The 12,704-nt window shown below is 38.1% G+C and overlaps 1 protein-coding gene across 1 annotated transcript in view; it reads left to right on the top strand.

Annotated features, from left to right (window-relative positions):
- Positions 1–12,704, top strand: part of LOC144717914 (adhesion G protein-coupled receptor B3-like) — a 62,160-nt gene that overhangs the window by 22,896 nt on the left and 26,560 nt on the right. The window contains exons 5-10 of the mRNA XM_078593717.1: positions 370–476; positions 650–844; positions 6,733–6,801; positions 7,098–7,206; positions 8,324–8,470; positions 11,058–11,127. Of these exons, the coding sequence (XP_078449843.1) occupies positions 370–476; positions 650–844; positions 6,733–6,801; positions 7,098–7,206; positions 8,324–8,470; positions 11,058–11,127 (697 nt within the window). The remainder of the gene's footprint in view (positions 1–369; positions 477–649; positions 845–6,732; positions 6,802–7,097; positions 7,207–8,323; positions 8,471–11,057; positions 11,128–12,704) is intronic.

The raw sequence follows: 12,704 nt of genomic DNA, 5'->3' as shown, positions 1-12,704 counted from the left end.
GTCAACTTTATTTAGGCTTGTTTGTGATGGGAACCACTCTTGCCTTATTCCTCGTATCTTTGTTTCTGAACCGACCTTGTCTAGTGCTGCCTGAGATCAATATCATCATCCTTATTTGTGTGGGGCACAACATTTACTTTTTCACTGGTCTCATATACTTTCGCTTTCACGTGATTGGTTCTCAACATCATCGCTCACCCTCCATGCGTATAATGCTCTGTGTGTGTGTACATGCATCAGTATGAAGTGAAAAATCTCAGAAACGAGTCATATTAAAAAAAAAAATTTCAGCATTTCTCGTTTTACTGATCCTAACTTGTTTTATTTCTAATGTCAAACTAAACTAGTCTAATTTTCTCTATGTGCTAGGAGTACTCGTACGAAGATGTGCCCTCACTGAGAATGGTGTGGCCTTTTGGGAAAGTCCAAGTTTTGCTCGTTGTGTGTCATACGAATATCGTAATCTGCAGCAAGACGTAAGTGCCAATTTCATTGTGATTTTTTTGCAAGAATGACCAAAGCACTAATCGCTTTTGAGGCACTTTAATTCTGCTCGTGGGCATTTGATGACTAATGAACATGGGTTTTACATTTGCTGCAAATAAAATCTGTACCATGGTTGTGAGAAGTCTTTCGTTGTGCATGGCAGATTATGGAACATTTGTCCAAAGGTCACCGCATTCTAGCGGGAGAAGGGATGTCCCAGGTCACCAAAGATCTCCTGGATTTGTCCCAGCAGAAGAGGGGTTACAGTGGTGATCTTTTGGCCTCTGTGGAAATTCTGGCGAACGTGACGCAGACACTCAAACGTGCCAACTACAACCCATCTTCTGAGGACGTTCAGGTAAGTGCCACAAAGTGTCAGTTGCATTTATCAAAGCCTCGATTGTATCGTTTTGTGGAATCTACGTACTTATTTATCGCGTTTATTTTTAGAAGGTGTTAAGCTGGTGTTCTTCGGTTCTCTGATGTGTGTTCGGTTGTACAATGAGTGTTGTTAAGCACGACGTTTGACGTTTCGCTGCACGTGCTAGGAGCTTTATGTGTATTGAATTGAGAAAATCCCAGCGCATTGTGGAGAACCAAACACGCGTTACAATCACCAAACACATCACAGAGCAATACAAGCACGAACACCTATGCAGGAAGTATTATTTTGGGGGAAAGTTCGGCCCTGTTAAGAGGCCATTTTAGGGACATAGCCTCATGAAATCGAAGGATGTTTGATGCTGCTTTACATTATCCAGATGCATTTGAAGAGGCAGGCTTACTCACAATTCGCTCCAGGTAAGGCCCATTGAACTAAGAAGCTATTTTCAATGGTGACCCAGCCAAAGTGGCCATCCTGTACAGGGATAGCAGAGAACAAAATCAGGGAAATTGTAGATACAGGGCTAACAAATAACCAGAACTATGTACAGTTAAAATATAGTTAGCAATTCCCAATAACATTATGCATGACACTAGTGAGAGGAACTCACGTATGGTATTTACAGTGGCATTTAAACACAGCATGAATACAATTTAATTGTATGTTTTAAAGTAACTCGCACTCCCCGCACATTTCCATGGGACACACAACCAGGGCGGAGGGTGGATGGGGGGGAGCCATGCCGTCAACACTAATGGCCCCAACAATTGATATGGTTGCATGTTTTTTTTCTGTATAAAAAGTACAAAGACAAAGATCCCCCATATAGCCTTAAATACTATTGGGGCAAGCGCTGTTTGCGAGTACCTATTAAGCACGGCACGGCATACGAGGGGGTGTGTGGCCAGCACCACGCCCGGCCGCCTTTGTCTCTCTAGTGGCTATATTTACACACTGTACCAGGTACTAATATGAGGCTCAGTCGACCTTGGAGAGGTCCAGGACTCGTTTGTAAATTTGTCACTGATGTTGGTCATGAGCGCGAATTGAACTCAGGTCACCGGGTTTATAGTCCAGCGTGCTAACCACTACACTCCAGCTCCTCACATGTATAAAGTACTCATGCACACACAGAGCCTCATTATAAACATACTGCAATTATAAAAATGGAAAATTGTAACTTTTTCAAATAAGCCGATTCGAGCATGAAACAATTATTGTTGATTTAAACATGAAATAATGCTATGGCTATATGTCCAATTCGTTTTTAACGATGTAATTGTTATACATATTACGTAAATTATATACATTATTCCGATTCTAGGCTATCACAATACTGTATGCTGAAATTCCAGGGTTCCAGCATTTTTTGATTTCCTGGAAATTAAAAGTATACTATAAAAAAGACATTATTTTTACATTTCACATTAACTGACTCGTTATGTATGCAAATATTAATACGAAATATTCAATGCAGTAGCAAGAAACTAATGGAAAATGCATAGGAGTGTTTAAAATGATATGACCCTTTCTTGGCATTGTATTAACTATAGATGGCACTGTGTAATTAGGTGTCTTATTGGCAGGAAAGTGTTTTAACCCAGACATTGTTATATCATACACTCTCATTGCATGATTAAAATATATGTAAGTGAACGCCAAGTTAAGTTTAGGCAAACTGATTTTGAGTAAGGTGGAGGAAGAATGAATTTAATGTTTTCATCATCATGGGACCTCCTTTGCCAGTACCAAAATAGGAGAATAGGTTTTCCCCTTTTTTCTGGCAACAAAACAGGTGTTGAGATGTTAAAACACCAAACTGAAACCTTTTACAAGGAATCATGTCAGCATTAACCACAATGCTTGTGGTCAGAATGCAAACAAAAAACATACTCTGATAATATATGCATTGTCTTTGAAACTGATTGGTCCACACCAGAGACAGCTTTCTTTTGAGCCTCGTCTCAAAGCGGCGTTAGACCAGAGGATGCCTTTTTGGCATCCTCTGGTCTAACACCATTTCTAACACCTGTTTTATTGCCAGAAAAAATGGGAAAACCTATTCTCATGTTTTCATCATGTGCATATATTTGTTCGTTATTGTAAGAAACATTCACATTTCCCCATGATTCTAGTTTAAAAACCATTGGGATTAAACAGTAGGGATGCCATCTTTGAGGTACAAAAACCAGGACATGTCACATCATAGGTAGAATAATATCTCACAATACAAGAAGACGGGATAACCACATTAACACATTGCCTTGAGTCGTGTAATTTTAATATGTAACTGACAAAACCATGGATTCTTTTAACGCTCTACGAAGATGTACACATAGCTCAGGACAGCTACCTCGACGAGAGAATGATCCTGGAAAATCAGGACAGATGGCAACCTTTTTACTAATTTTATTTGACATGGGGTCGAGGGGTGGAAAAGCGGTTATCACGCTGCCCCATAAACCCGGCGATCTTAGTCAGATTCCTGGCCTTGGCTCATGCAACTGGCAGGTGATGTTTTACTGGTTTAGAACCCCCACTTTACCAACCAATACTGCCCAGCACAGTGAATTACGGTTACAAAAATAGCCTCCATGAGCAAAATGCAAAGGGTAGACGTTCATCTCGCAGTAAATTGGCAAAAATCGACAAATTATTATTGTATTACCGATATACATGAATACATTTGACATTGCAGTAACGATTTTTTGTTGTACCATTGAAAGAATGGAGCAAGTTTCGTACATCTCTCCACCTCTGTTCACACGGTGGGGTGAATTGTGGGTACTTTCCCGTCTTTTAATGCGTCTATCTGATGTGGTAGAGTCAGACAGAGTACCCTCCACAGGGACTTTCTAGAGCTTTCTGCAGCAGTGGCATGAGCAAAAAGTAGCACGGTTGTCCCTAAAATGATCACATCCTTGAGTGATCATTACATTTATGATTCAACATATAAGCAGCCTTGCACATTTTCATGTAATGGAATTTGGCACACCTGACATCGGGAAAAAAACCCAGGCCGACTCATTTTGTTCCACATCATGGAGTTTAAATAAAGCTTCGCCCTGGGACCACTGTAGCATTAATGTGATTCAGGAGCTGGTATACTAATGCTCAAATAACAAGCCAGGATTTTATTTTATCAATCGATGTGGATTCAGTTGTGGGAATAATTCCTGTATTCAGTATTAAAAGTGGTTACTACGTATTTTTTTCAACAAATGTATTAATATAAATTACTAATTTACACCAAACCTTGTAGTGTCATGAGTAATCGTCCATCTTTGTTTTTTACAATAATCAACATTTCATAATTACCATTCACATAGTAATGCGAGCTAATATTGAATTCAATGCAGCATTGCATTTACGGCACACGTTTTTGCAATATACGTGTATTTATAGTTGCAGCGTGTGTGGATATAAAATGTGTATGAAAATGATAGAGAGTATAATGAATTAATGGGTTACTAACTGAGTGCATTAATTTAAAATACAGGACAGAACATTACGTTTTTTTGACGGCCGATGCTCTCTCTGCAAATATTGGGAAAACAATGGTTATACAATTGCCTCCTGAACTTAATAATATAATGATATAATTATAAATAATTATCATTATTAATAACAATTATACTACTAATAATTATTATTACGTTATTATTGATAATTATTAAGTTCAGGGTATAATCAAAGAGCCCCAAGGTACTATTGCAATGAGTTATCCTGGAATATGTGATGAAATTGGTTACTGTATAGGTCAACATCTTGGGCCACCGGGGCAAGACATGCTGCATATGAAGGACGATATCCAATATCAACCAATAGAGTTGTTTTATAAATATATAATATAATAATAATAATACATTCCAGAAGAATGGCAATGTATACATGTATCACTTTCCAGAACTTACAGTGCTTATATCCATTTACGTCGTTCCTTCCATGTGTGTGCCAGTTCAAGCTAGCACACATATTCTGCCCATTATAGTGGGAGACAACCTTTTATATCTCACTACAGTAGCCTTGGTAAGTGCATTTTATTTGACCTCAATATAGCGTTCTCCAACTCGTGGTTTGTGCCTGTGTTAGTGCAAGCCAGAAATTGGGTTTTTCACCATTATAGCACACAGCAGATGGATCGAAATGCAGTTTGAACGTCGTGCTGTAGTTTATTGTGATTACAAGGTTACATTTGTTGAGGGTCGCATTATGCCTGGCTTGCTATATACCTTATATATTATTCCTCCCTCCTTTTGAAATTCCCACTGTATTCTGGGTGCTTGAATAACAATCCAAAATGCTGACAAAAAAGGTGCAATTTAGATTTTCTTGATTGCGGGAGGAGCAATGGCACTGTGCGGCAATTCCGATTAGCGCGGTTGGCTACGTACGGTGCGAAAGAAGTTCAACGTACACACGTGCATACACTGTGGCATGCGCACGACCACCACGATGTTGCTTCCCCCATCGCGCTAGTCATCGCTGGGCGAGCGAGCCTGGTAACGAAAACGGTCCCAGATACGTGTCTCACCAACCCGCACTGACTATACTATCATGGTGAAGTGCGGTTGAACCACCCACAAGACTGACACGGCAGTCGATTGACAAAGGGTTGTTCATTTTTTTCGTATTCGTTCTCGTAAAAGGTTCCTACGTAGAAATGTCACGTTTCATGGTGAACTGCGACACATTCATGTTCTAGCAAGCCGCATTATTGTTTTACCTTGATTGAGCTTCAGCGTATAGATTGCACTGGAGAGCACGGTTTTTTTTCACGTGCAAATTTCTGTGGGCATGAGTCCTCTTAGGGTGCTTCTGTTGTTGTTTCATGGTTAGCACACTGGGCTTGCAATACAGAGCTCACCCGGTCAACCTCCCAGTGTGACAATTGATACAACAGGCAAGTAGCTTCAGCCTCCCTACTCCAGTCCACCAAACAACATACATTGGTGGCTCACAGTTGATCAGTTGGTCACATCTCGTGGGGTAAAGTGTGGGTATTCCCACCTCTTTCAAGTAGCCTGGCCAGCGTGGAAGGGCTGGTAAATCAGCTGTCTAAATCATTAGTACTCCTTTGCCAGTACCAAAATATAATAATAGGGGTTTTCCCCTTTTTTCTGCCAACGAAATTGAAACCTTTTTACGAGGATTCGTGTCTGCATTAACCACAATACTTGCAGCCAGAAAAAAGGGGAAAAAGAAAGAAAGCTGTCTCTGGAGTGGACCAATCAGTTTCAAGGACAATGCATATATTTGCAGTGTGTTTTTTTGTTTGTATTTTGACTGCAAGAATTATGGTTAATGCAGACATGAATCATCGTAAAAAGGTTTCAGTTTTGTTGCCAGAAAAAGGGGAAAACGCATATTATTATAGCTCTCTAGAGTTCCCTCTCATGGAGAGCCCTTTCACCAGCAGTGGCATGAGCAAGCAATTGCAGGGCTGCACCTTTATGTTTAGATTTTTTCTGTCTCGGTGAGTGTATCGAACTAGGCCAGGAGGTTTATAAGCCCCAGTGTAGTTAACTGGCAATAAAGAGTGTTTTATCTCAACAGGTAGGAATAATTTGTTTTGCAAGATAGACCTAGACAACGGTAGGTATGTAAGGACAGTGAATCATTGATGCACTATCTTTGCATGGATGGATATGTCGTTTGAGACTTCCAATGGCCAATACCGTGAATAAACCATTACCTTTACATATATTCGTAATTAAAACATTCCGATTCAATTGTACCGTTCTACGTTTGCGTGATGTCAAAATATTTATACGCTACACTTTCATATTACTCTGATGATTAAAAAACGACTTTAATTTATTTGCAGTGACCATGTGTTTCTTTGTGACAATTATTTTCAGAATTTTGTTCAAGTCGTCAGCAATTTATTATCTGAAGAGAACAAAGAGAAGTGGGATGATGCCCAACTGGTAAGCAACTCACATTTATGTTAAATTATTATAAAATATCTTATTCCATAAGTTAATAAATAGTTTTAAAAATGAGTATTATTCTGACTTTTAACAATTTTCATATGACTCACACCTTTTGTCGACACCTCCAACTTTATAATTCGTGGAATAACTTGCAGAACAATTATTTAATTATATTCGTGATATATATATATATATATGAGAAGCTCAACATTATGCAATAATGTCATAATGAGATGGCAAGTAAAAAAAAATTATGTATGAAATAACCTTTCAATATTTTCATTCTGCAGATTTACCCTGCTTCCATTGCACTGATGAAAATTGTGGAAGATTTTATTCACGTCATGGGAAATGGAATTAAGAATGCCCAGACTTTTTATCTCGTCACAGAAAATTTAGGTAACGATCACTTCCCCATGGCTTTTAAAGTATATAGTTTTTTTTTAAATAAATGTGCCACATTTAGGTCCGTGGGTTAATTGGTGGATCTTTTTCGTTCAAAGTTCCAGTTTTGGTTAATAAAAAAAGATTTACATTTGTAAAAACGGTATCCAGTTACAGTGGCGCAGGGCAGGGCACTACTCTAAAGCTGTGTTCGATTCCTGGCCAACGGTGTCGAGTGACATCTGAACTCGTCCCGGCTACCCCTTGCCCCTCCCCTCCCTCCAGTGGGGGGGTGAAAAAAACAATTTCCATGACTGGCACGCCATCGCAGGAGCTTCACTAAGCAGGAGATTTATAAAGAAAGGGGCTGTTAATTAGTATTATTGTTATTATTAGTCTTGGTTCTTTCGGTAAAGTCACGTAGAAGGGAAATAATAAAATAAAAAAAATACAATTCTCACGACGTTTCGATTGCAACACAAGCAATCATCATCAGGTGTGAAAACCGCCACTTTTTTCTAATTTTCTTGCTGTGGTTTTCACACCTAATGATGATTGCTTGTGTTGCGATCGAAACGTCGTGAGAATTTTATTGTTTTATTTGTATTATTTTATTATCTCCCTTCTACGTGACTTTACCGAAGGAACCAAGAATATGAATCCCTGCGGTCACGAAAGCTTTAAATCGAAAGTTGTTATTATTGTTGAGCATTAGGGCTACAAGGCGGGCAGGAGAAAGCACTGCAGCAAAATCTATTATTGTACTGTACTTATAAGCTCACCCCGTCTATAATATCTGCCTACACAAACCCCGGACTGACCAACGGTGATGAAGTATGGTCAACTAATTGCCGTGGCCCACACAGCATGGGGAAGTCTCCAATCCAGCAGCGGACTGTTTGATGGTGAAATATATGCAGTGTAATGCTGTCAACAGGACATATTTATAACGCTATCTATTTAAAGTGGAAAGCGTTTTCACATTTGCTGTCTGTCAATCCGTAACAGGGAGGCACTGTAACACTGGTCAAGATGGTCCAACGTCGAACAAACTTGCAGTCCAAAGTTGAGTTCAGTTTCGCGCTTATACTTTCTGTGAAGTGCAAAATTAACAGACGTGTGTTCTCTTTAGTAATCAACATTTACAAGTTCTTGATCACGGAGGACAACACAGACATCATTTTTCCGATGAAAGGCAGGAATGGGATGGTGGAGTGGGCACGTAACTTGGAAGACAAAATGGTTGTGCCAAAGTATGTCATATCCTCTCTACCGTCAGGTAAGGGACCTTTAATTTCAGTCCGATATATTACGAGAAGCACAATGTCAAATAATTACTGTTTGCGCTTCGTGAATTTAGGGCATGGCACGTAAGTGATTAATTGAATTAAATCCGAATGAAAATGAGTTGTAAAAGTTAAATGTAGTCGAATGTATTGAGATACATATATATATGAAGTGAAAATATGACGACACAATGTATTATTTTAGTCTTTCGGTAAAGCCACGTAGATAGAAACAATTATAAAAAAAAATATCACGACGTTTCGATCGCAACACAATCAATTCACCTGATGACGATTGCTTGTGTTGCGATCGAAACCTCGTGATATTTTTTTTTTCCCATCTACGTGGCTTTACCGAAAGACCCAAAGAATATGAATTCCTGCAGTCACAAAAGCTTTAAGTCAAGACACCAAAGTAGTTTTATAAGACTATATGATTGAGTACTCTTCATAAAAAATAATACTCTATTAAGCACACCATAGTTCATTAATAAGTAGTGCAGCATCAATATGTAGTATCATGTATTGACCCTCCTGTCAGCTTACTAGTGACGAAGCTAACCAAAAGAATTTGTGTTATGGACGATGCAGCTGTGCCAATTCCTGCCAAGGTTATCTTTCTTTAGCTAGTGCCACTGCTTCACTCAATCTCAATCGCTTCTCTTATAGATCTTTTACCACTCGCTCTATCGGACCTGGTTTTCTGCCTTTCCCCTACTCCTGATTTCTTCTGCTTCTGTGTCTCAGCACCTGGAAACAGCCTCCTTTCTTGTCACGTTTCTGAACCACTGTCACCTTCTTTTCTTTCCTTTTTCAAATCGGATAGTAAAATGGCCAAATTGGTAGGCTCTTTGTGCTTTTTAAACACTATGATTAGTATTGCAAAAAACAGATGTACCAATCTGCGCAAAGAAGGGAGTTTTTAATTAGTGCATATCACCTGATATGAAATATAGAATTTGAACATGAACATGGACAAAGAAAAAAGGAAGAAAAGCTTAAGTGTCCAACGGAGAATGGGGATTTCGATGCTTGAATTAACAACTAGAAACAGAGGGAGGAACTCGTGGAATTTGAGAACAGGTTGAAGGCATCATCACATTTACTGTTAAGTAAGTGGGCATGAGCTGGATACATTGCTAGATGGGATGATGGCCAATCGTGAAGGATAACGATGGACTGGCAACCAAAGGGGGATGATTGATAATAGCAATATCAATGTGAGGGTTAAACATAAAGTCATCTTTGCATTGGTGAAACTTTTAACTCCATACCAGTTCTGAAAAGTTTTTACTTCTTGGCACAGTGCTGTCTTTAAAATAATAATAATTAAGGATCAATTCTTGAGAAGTGTTGAGTCTTGTGTGAGTAAATAAAGATATATAATTACACCGAATCTACATACACATCATTTGAGTTGCAGAATTTTGAATTCACTTTTTTCATTGCCATTTCAGTCTATAAAAAAATTTCCAATATGAATTAGACTTGTTAAAATATTTACAATTGATCAAGTACAAACGCATCAACCAGCTCTTTATGTTACCTGCTGTGCTACCTTTCTTACTACGATATGAGAATTATAGCTAATATATCTTACATATCTTAATGCCAGCAATGAAAATCACTTTTACCATGCATTATTTTACGTTTCAAACCTGACATGTATAGCTGTGCCAGAGTATATATATACACATATATTTAACATGTGTTTATATGTGCATATTTGAAACGTGCATCATGCATTCCTTCACATTTTAAAATGTAAATTATACAAGGACATCAAAACATGTTTCGCTATGCAAACTGCAATCATTTGCATTTTTCACGTAAAATCTCTGCAGCATGCATTACGTTTTATTACCAGTCAAAGATGTCATTCTTTCTTGAAATGTCAGATCCGCAAGATGCATTGACAATTTTCATGACAGGATTTTGACTTAGCACGTTGCATATCATGCTTTTTTGTGTCACCTTGCTCGTAAACACTATGTCAAGGAGGTGTGTAGGTGCACTGTGAGTCACCCCACCAGAAATTGGATTAATCATCACAGTTTTGATTCGGCTTTCAAATATGTTGGTATAATTTATACTTTCCAGTCTGTGTAGTTATCTTTTTTGTTTCCTCCGTTAGCCTTAATCTAATATGTGGAAAATGAAAGACACGCCACAGTATGACTGTGGCCATGCAACCCAAACTATGGACCTGTTAGTCCACCACCATAGTTTGTTTTCGTTCAATGGACGAGGTCCTGAACTTTGTCTTTTAGCTCCTGAACACATGAGGCATTTTCAGGAATAGAAAATCATGCAATGTTTCCGCATAATGTACATTATATGCACATAAATAGTTAATAACTCGTTACTCACACACTGTGATTCGATGTTGTGCGAATCATTAGCACACGAGTCCAATTTAATTTGTGAACTGATGCATTGTTACATGGCTAAGAGAGGTTATGGGATGTACTTAATTTATTTGGCTTCGGTGCTAGTCATGAAAATGATAGAATTTAGGTCAAAATAATCATCTAAAATGTTGACAATCGGTTGTAAAATGTTTTCTTTGAATTTACTTAGAAAAGGGAGAATTTGCTGTTGTTGGAAACATTCTCTACAAGAACATAGGCTTGCTCCTTCCAATAACAAGGTGAGCCACGCACCCGCAGACTCGGATGGTTTATGATGCTGCAGATATTAAAATCGTATTCATGAATCGATTTGAATTTGCCAGTGCAATCTTCCATTTCAAAGTATTGTTTTGTCGATACCAAATCCTTACATTTTAAATACTGATTTATTTTAGATGTATAGCAATTCGTTATACAGTTGATTAATTTAGTGCAATATTAATGCATCGGGTGGAATTGTGGTGCATTGGTTAACGCACTGTGAACCCAGCCCGATAAGTTCGATCCTTGGCAATGGCTGTCATCGCTGCCAGGTGACATCTAAACCGATCGTTGGAAAGTAATGAGTTTCTCAACTCGCACTGACCAGCGTTGCAAAGTATGAACAAATTACTCCTGTGACGAACAGAGCATGGGGAAGGTTTCATCCAGCAGTGGATTGAGAGAAAGTTGCACATTATTATTCGAAATTAAAAAAAACATCTGTTCTTCTGCATATAAATTAGCTTTTTCATTGTTCTATATTATTTGAAAATATGGCATTCATGTTAGCAGAACACATTTTAAGTCTGCCATAGTTAGAACTGTCATTAAATAGAAAAAAACCCTGTTTATTGGCTTTGTACGAAAGATCTGCTAACCTATATGAATAAAATACGATCTAAAATGTTACATGTGAAGACAGTTAAATGTCAGAGCCTCATTATTCACTGCTGGATGAGTCGAGTTAGTACTAATGTAGTTAAGAATACTGAATACTGTATAAGCTAATATTTGCTGAGACATTTATTATTATTACGTGAAAACACACAGCAAACTTTACTTTCAGTTAAGAATTAATGTATAACTTAAAATTCATGTCAGAATGTAATGATAAAATTTTGACAGAGCACATTTTTAAACAGTGAAATAAGCTTTTTTTGTAATCACATTGGCATACCTTTAGAAAAATGAAGCTACACATTTTAATGTTTTTAATTTAACTGAGTATGCAATGCATCGGTGACATACTTGTCTATATTAAAATCTAGTTTCTCAGTATTATACTCTTGACATCAGGAATTAAATTATTTATCGCAATGGAATTGCAGATTCTGCTTGCCTTTGTAAAATAACACATGGTATCGCAATCCCTCATGTATTGTCGTTCTTCCCAAGACAGCTGACTTATTTATTCTTTGTCTCCAAGCACATGTGTAGCCTGATGCTATTACACTCACTGTATCGGGTGTCGATAAAGGTATCATCCATTGTTAGATTAAAAATGATAGTTAAATTCCAGTTTTATGATAGGTCAATAAAACTATACACATATACAACTTGGTAGCGTGACTTTAAGTTTATTTTGCTTAACCGCTTGAAAACTCAAGAGACCAAGTAATCTGTTAGTAATTCCTGAGAGATGTTTTTTTTTTCACGTAATTCCCATCCCTCTAACCCTCCAACATGCCCACCGTGGCGTTGGCGATGCGCGTCGCATGGACATTCAATAGAGTCCTTGTTGTCTGCCAACATTGTGGCTGTGATTTCTTCGAATGCACTCAATCTCTTTGCTTTCAAAATGCTGGTCACATTTAAACCACTGTACATCCGTGTT

The sequence above is a fragment of the Lampetra planeri genome, chromosome 4 (genome assembly GCF_965212315.1).
Source record: "Lampetra planeri chromosome 4, kcLamPlan1.2.h2, whole genome shotgun sequence".
Classification (NCBI taxonomy): domain Eukaryota; kingdom Metazoa; phylum Chordata; class Hyperoartia; order Petromyzontiformes; family Petromyzontidae; genus Lampetra; species Lampetra planeri.
Note: the sequence above shows the minus strand (reverse complement) of the source record. Positions and strands in the feature narration are given on the sequence as shown.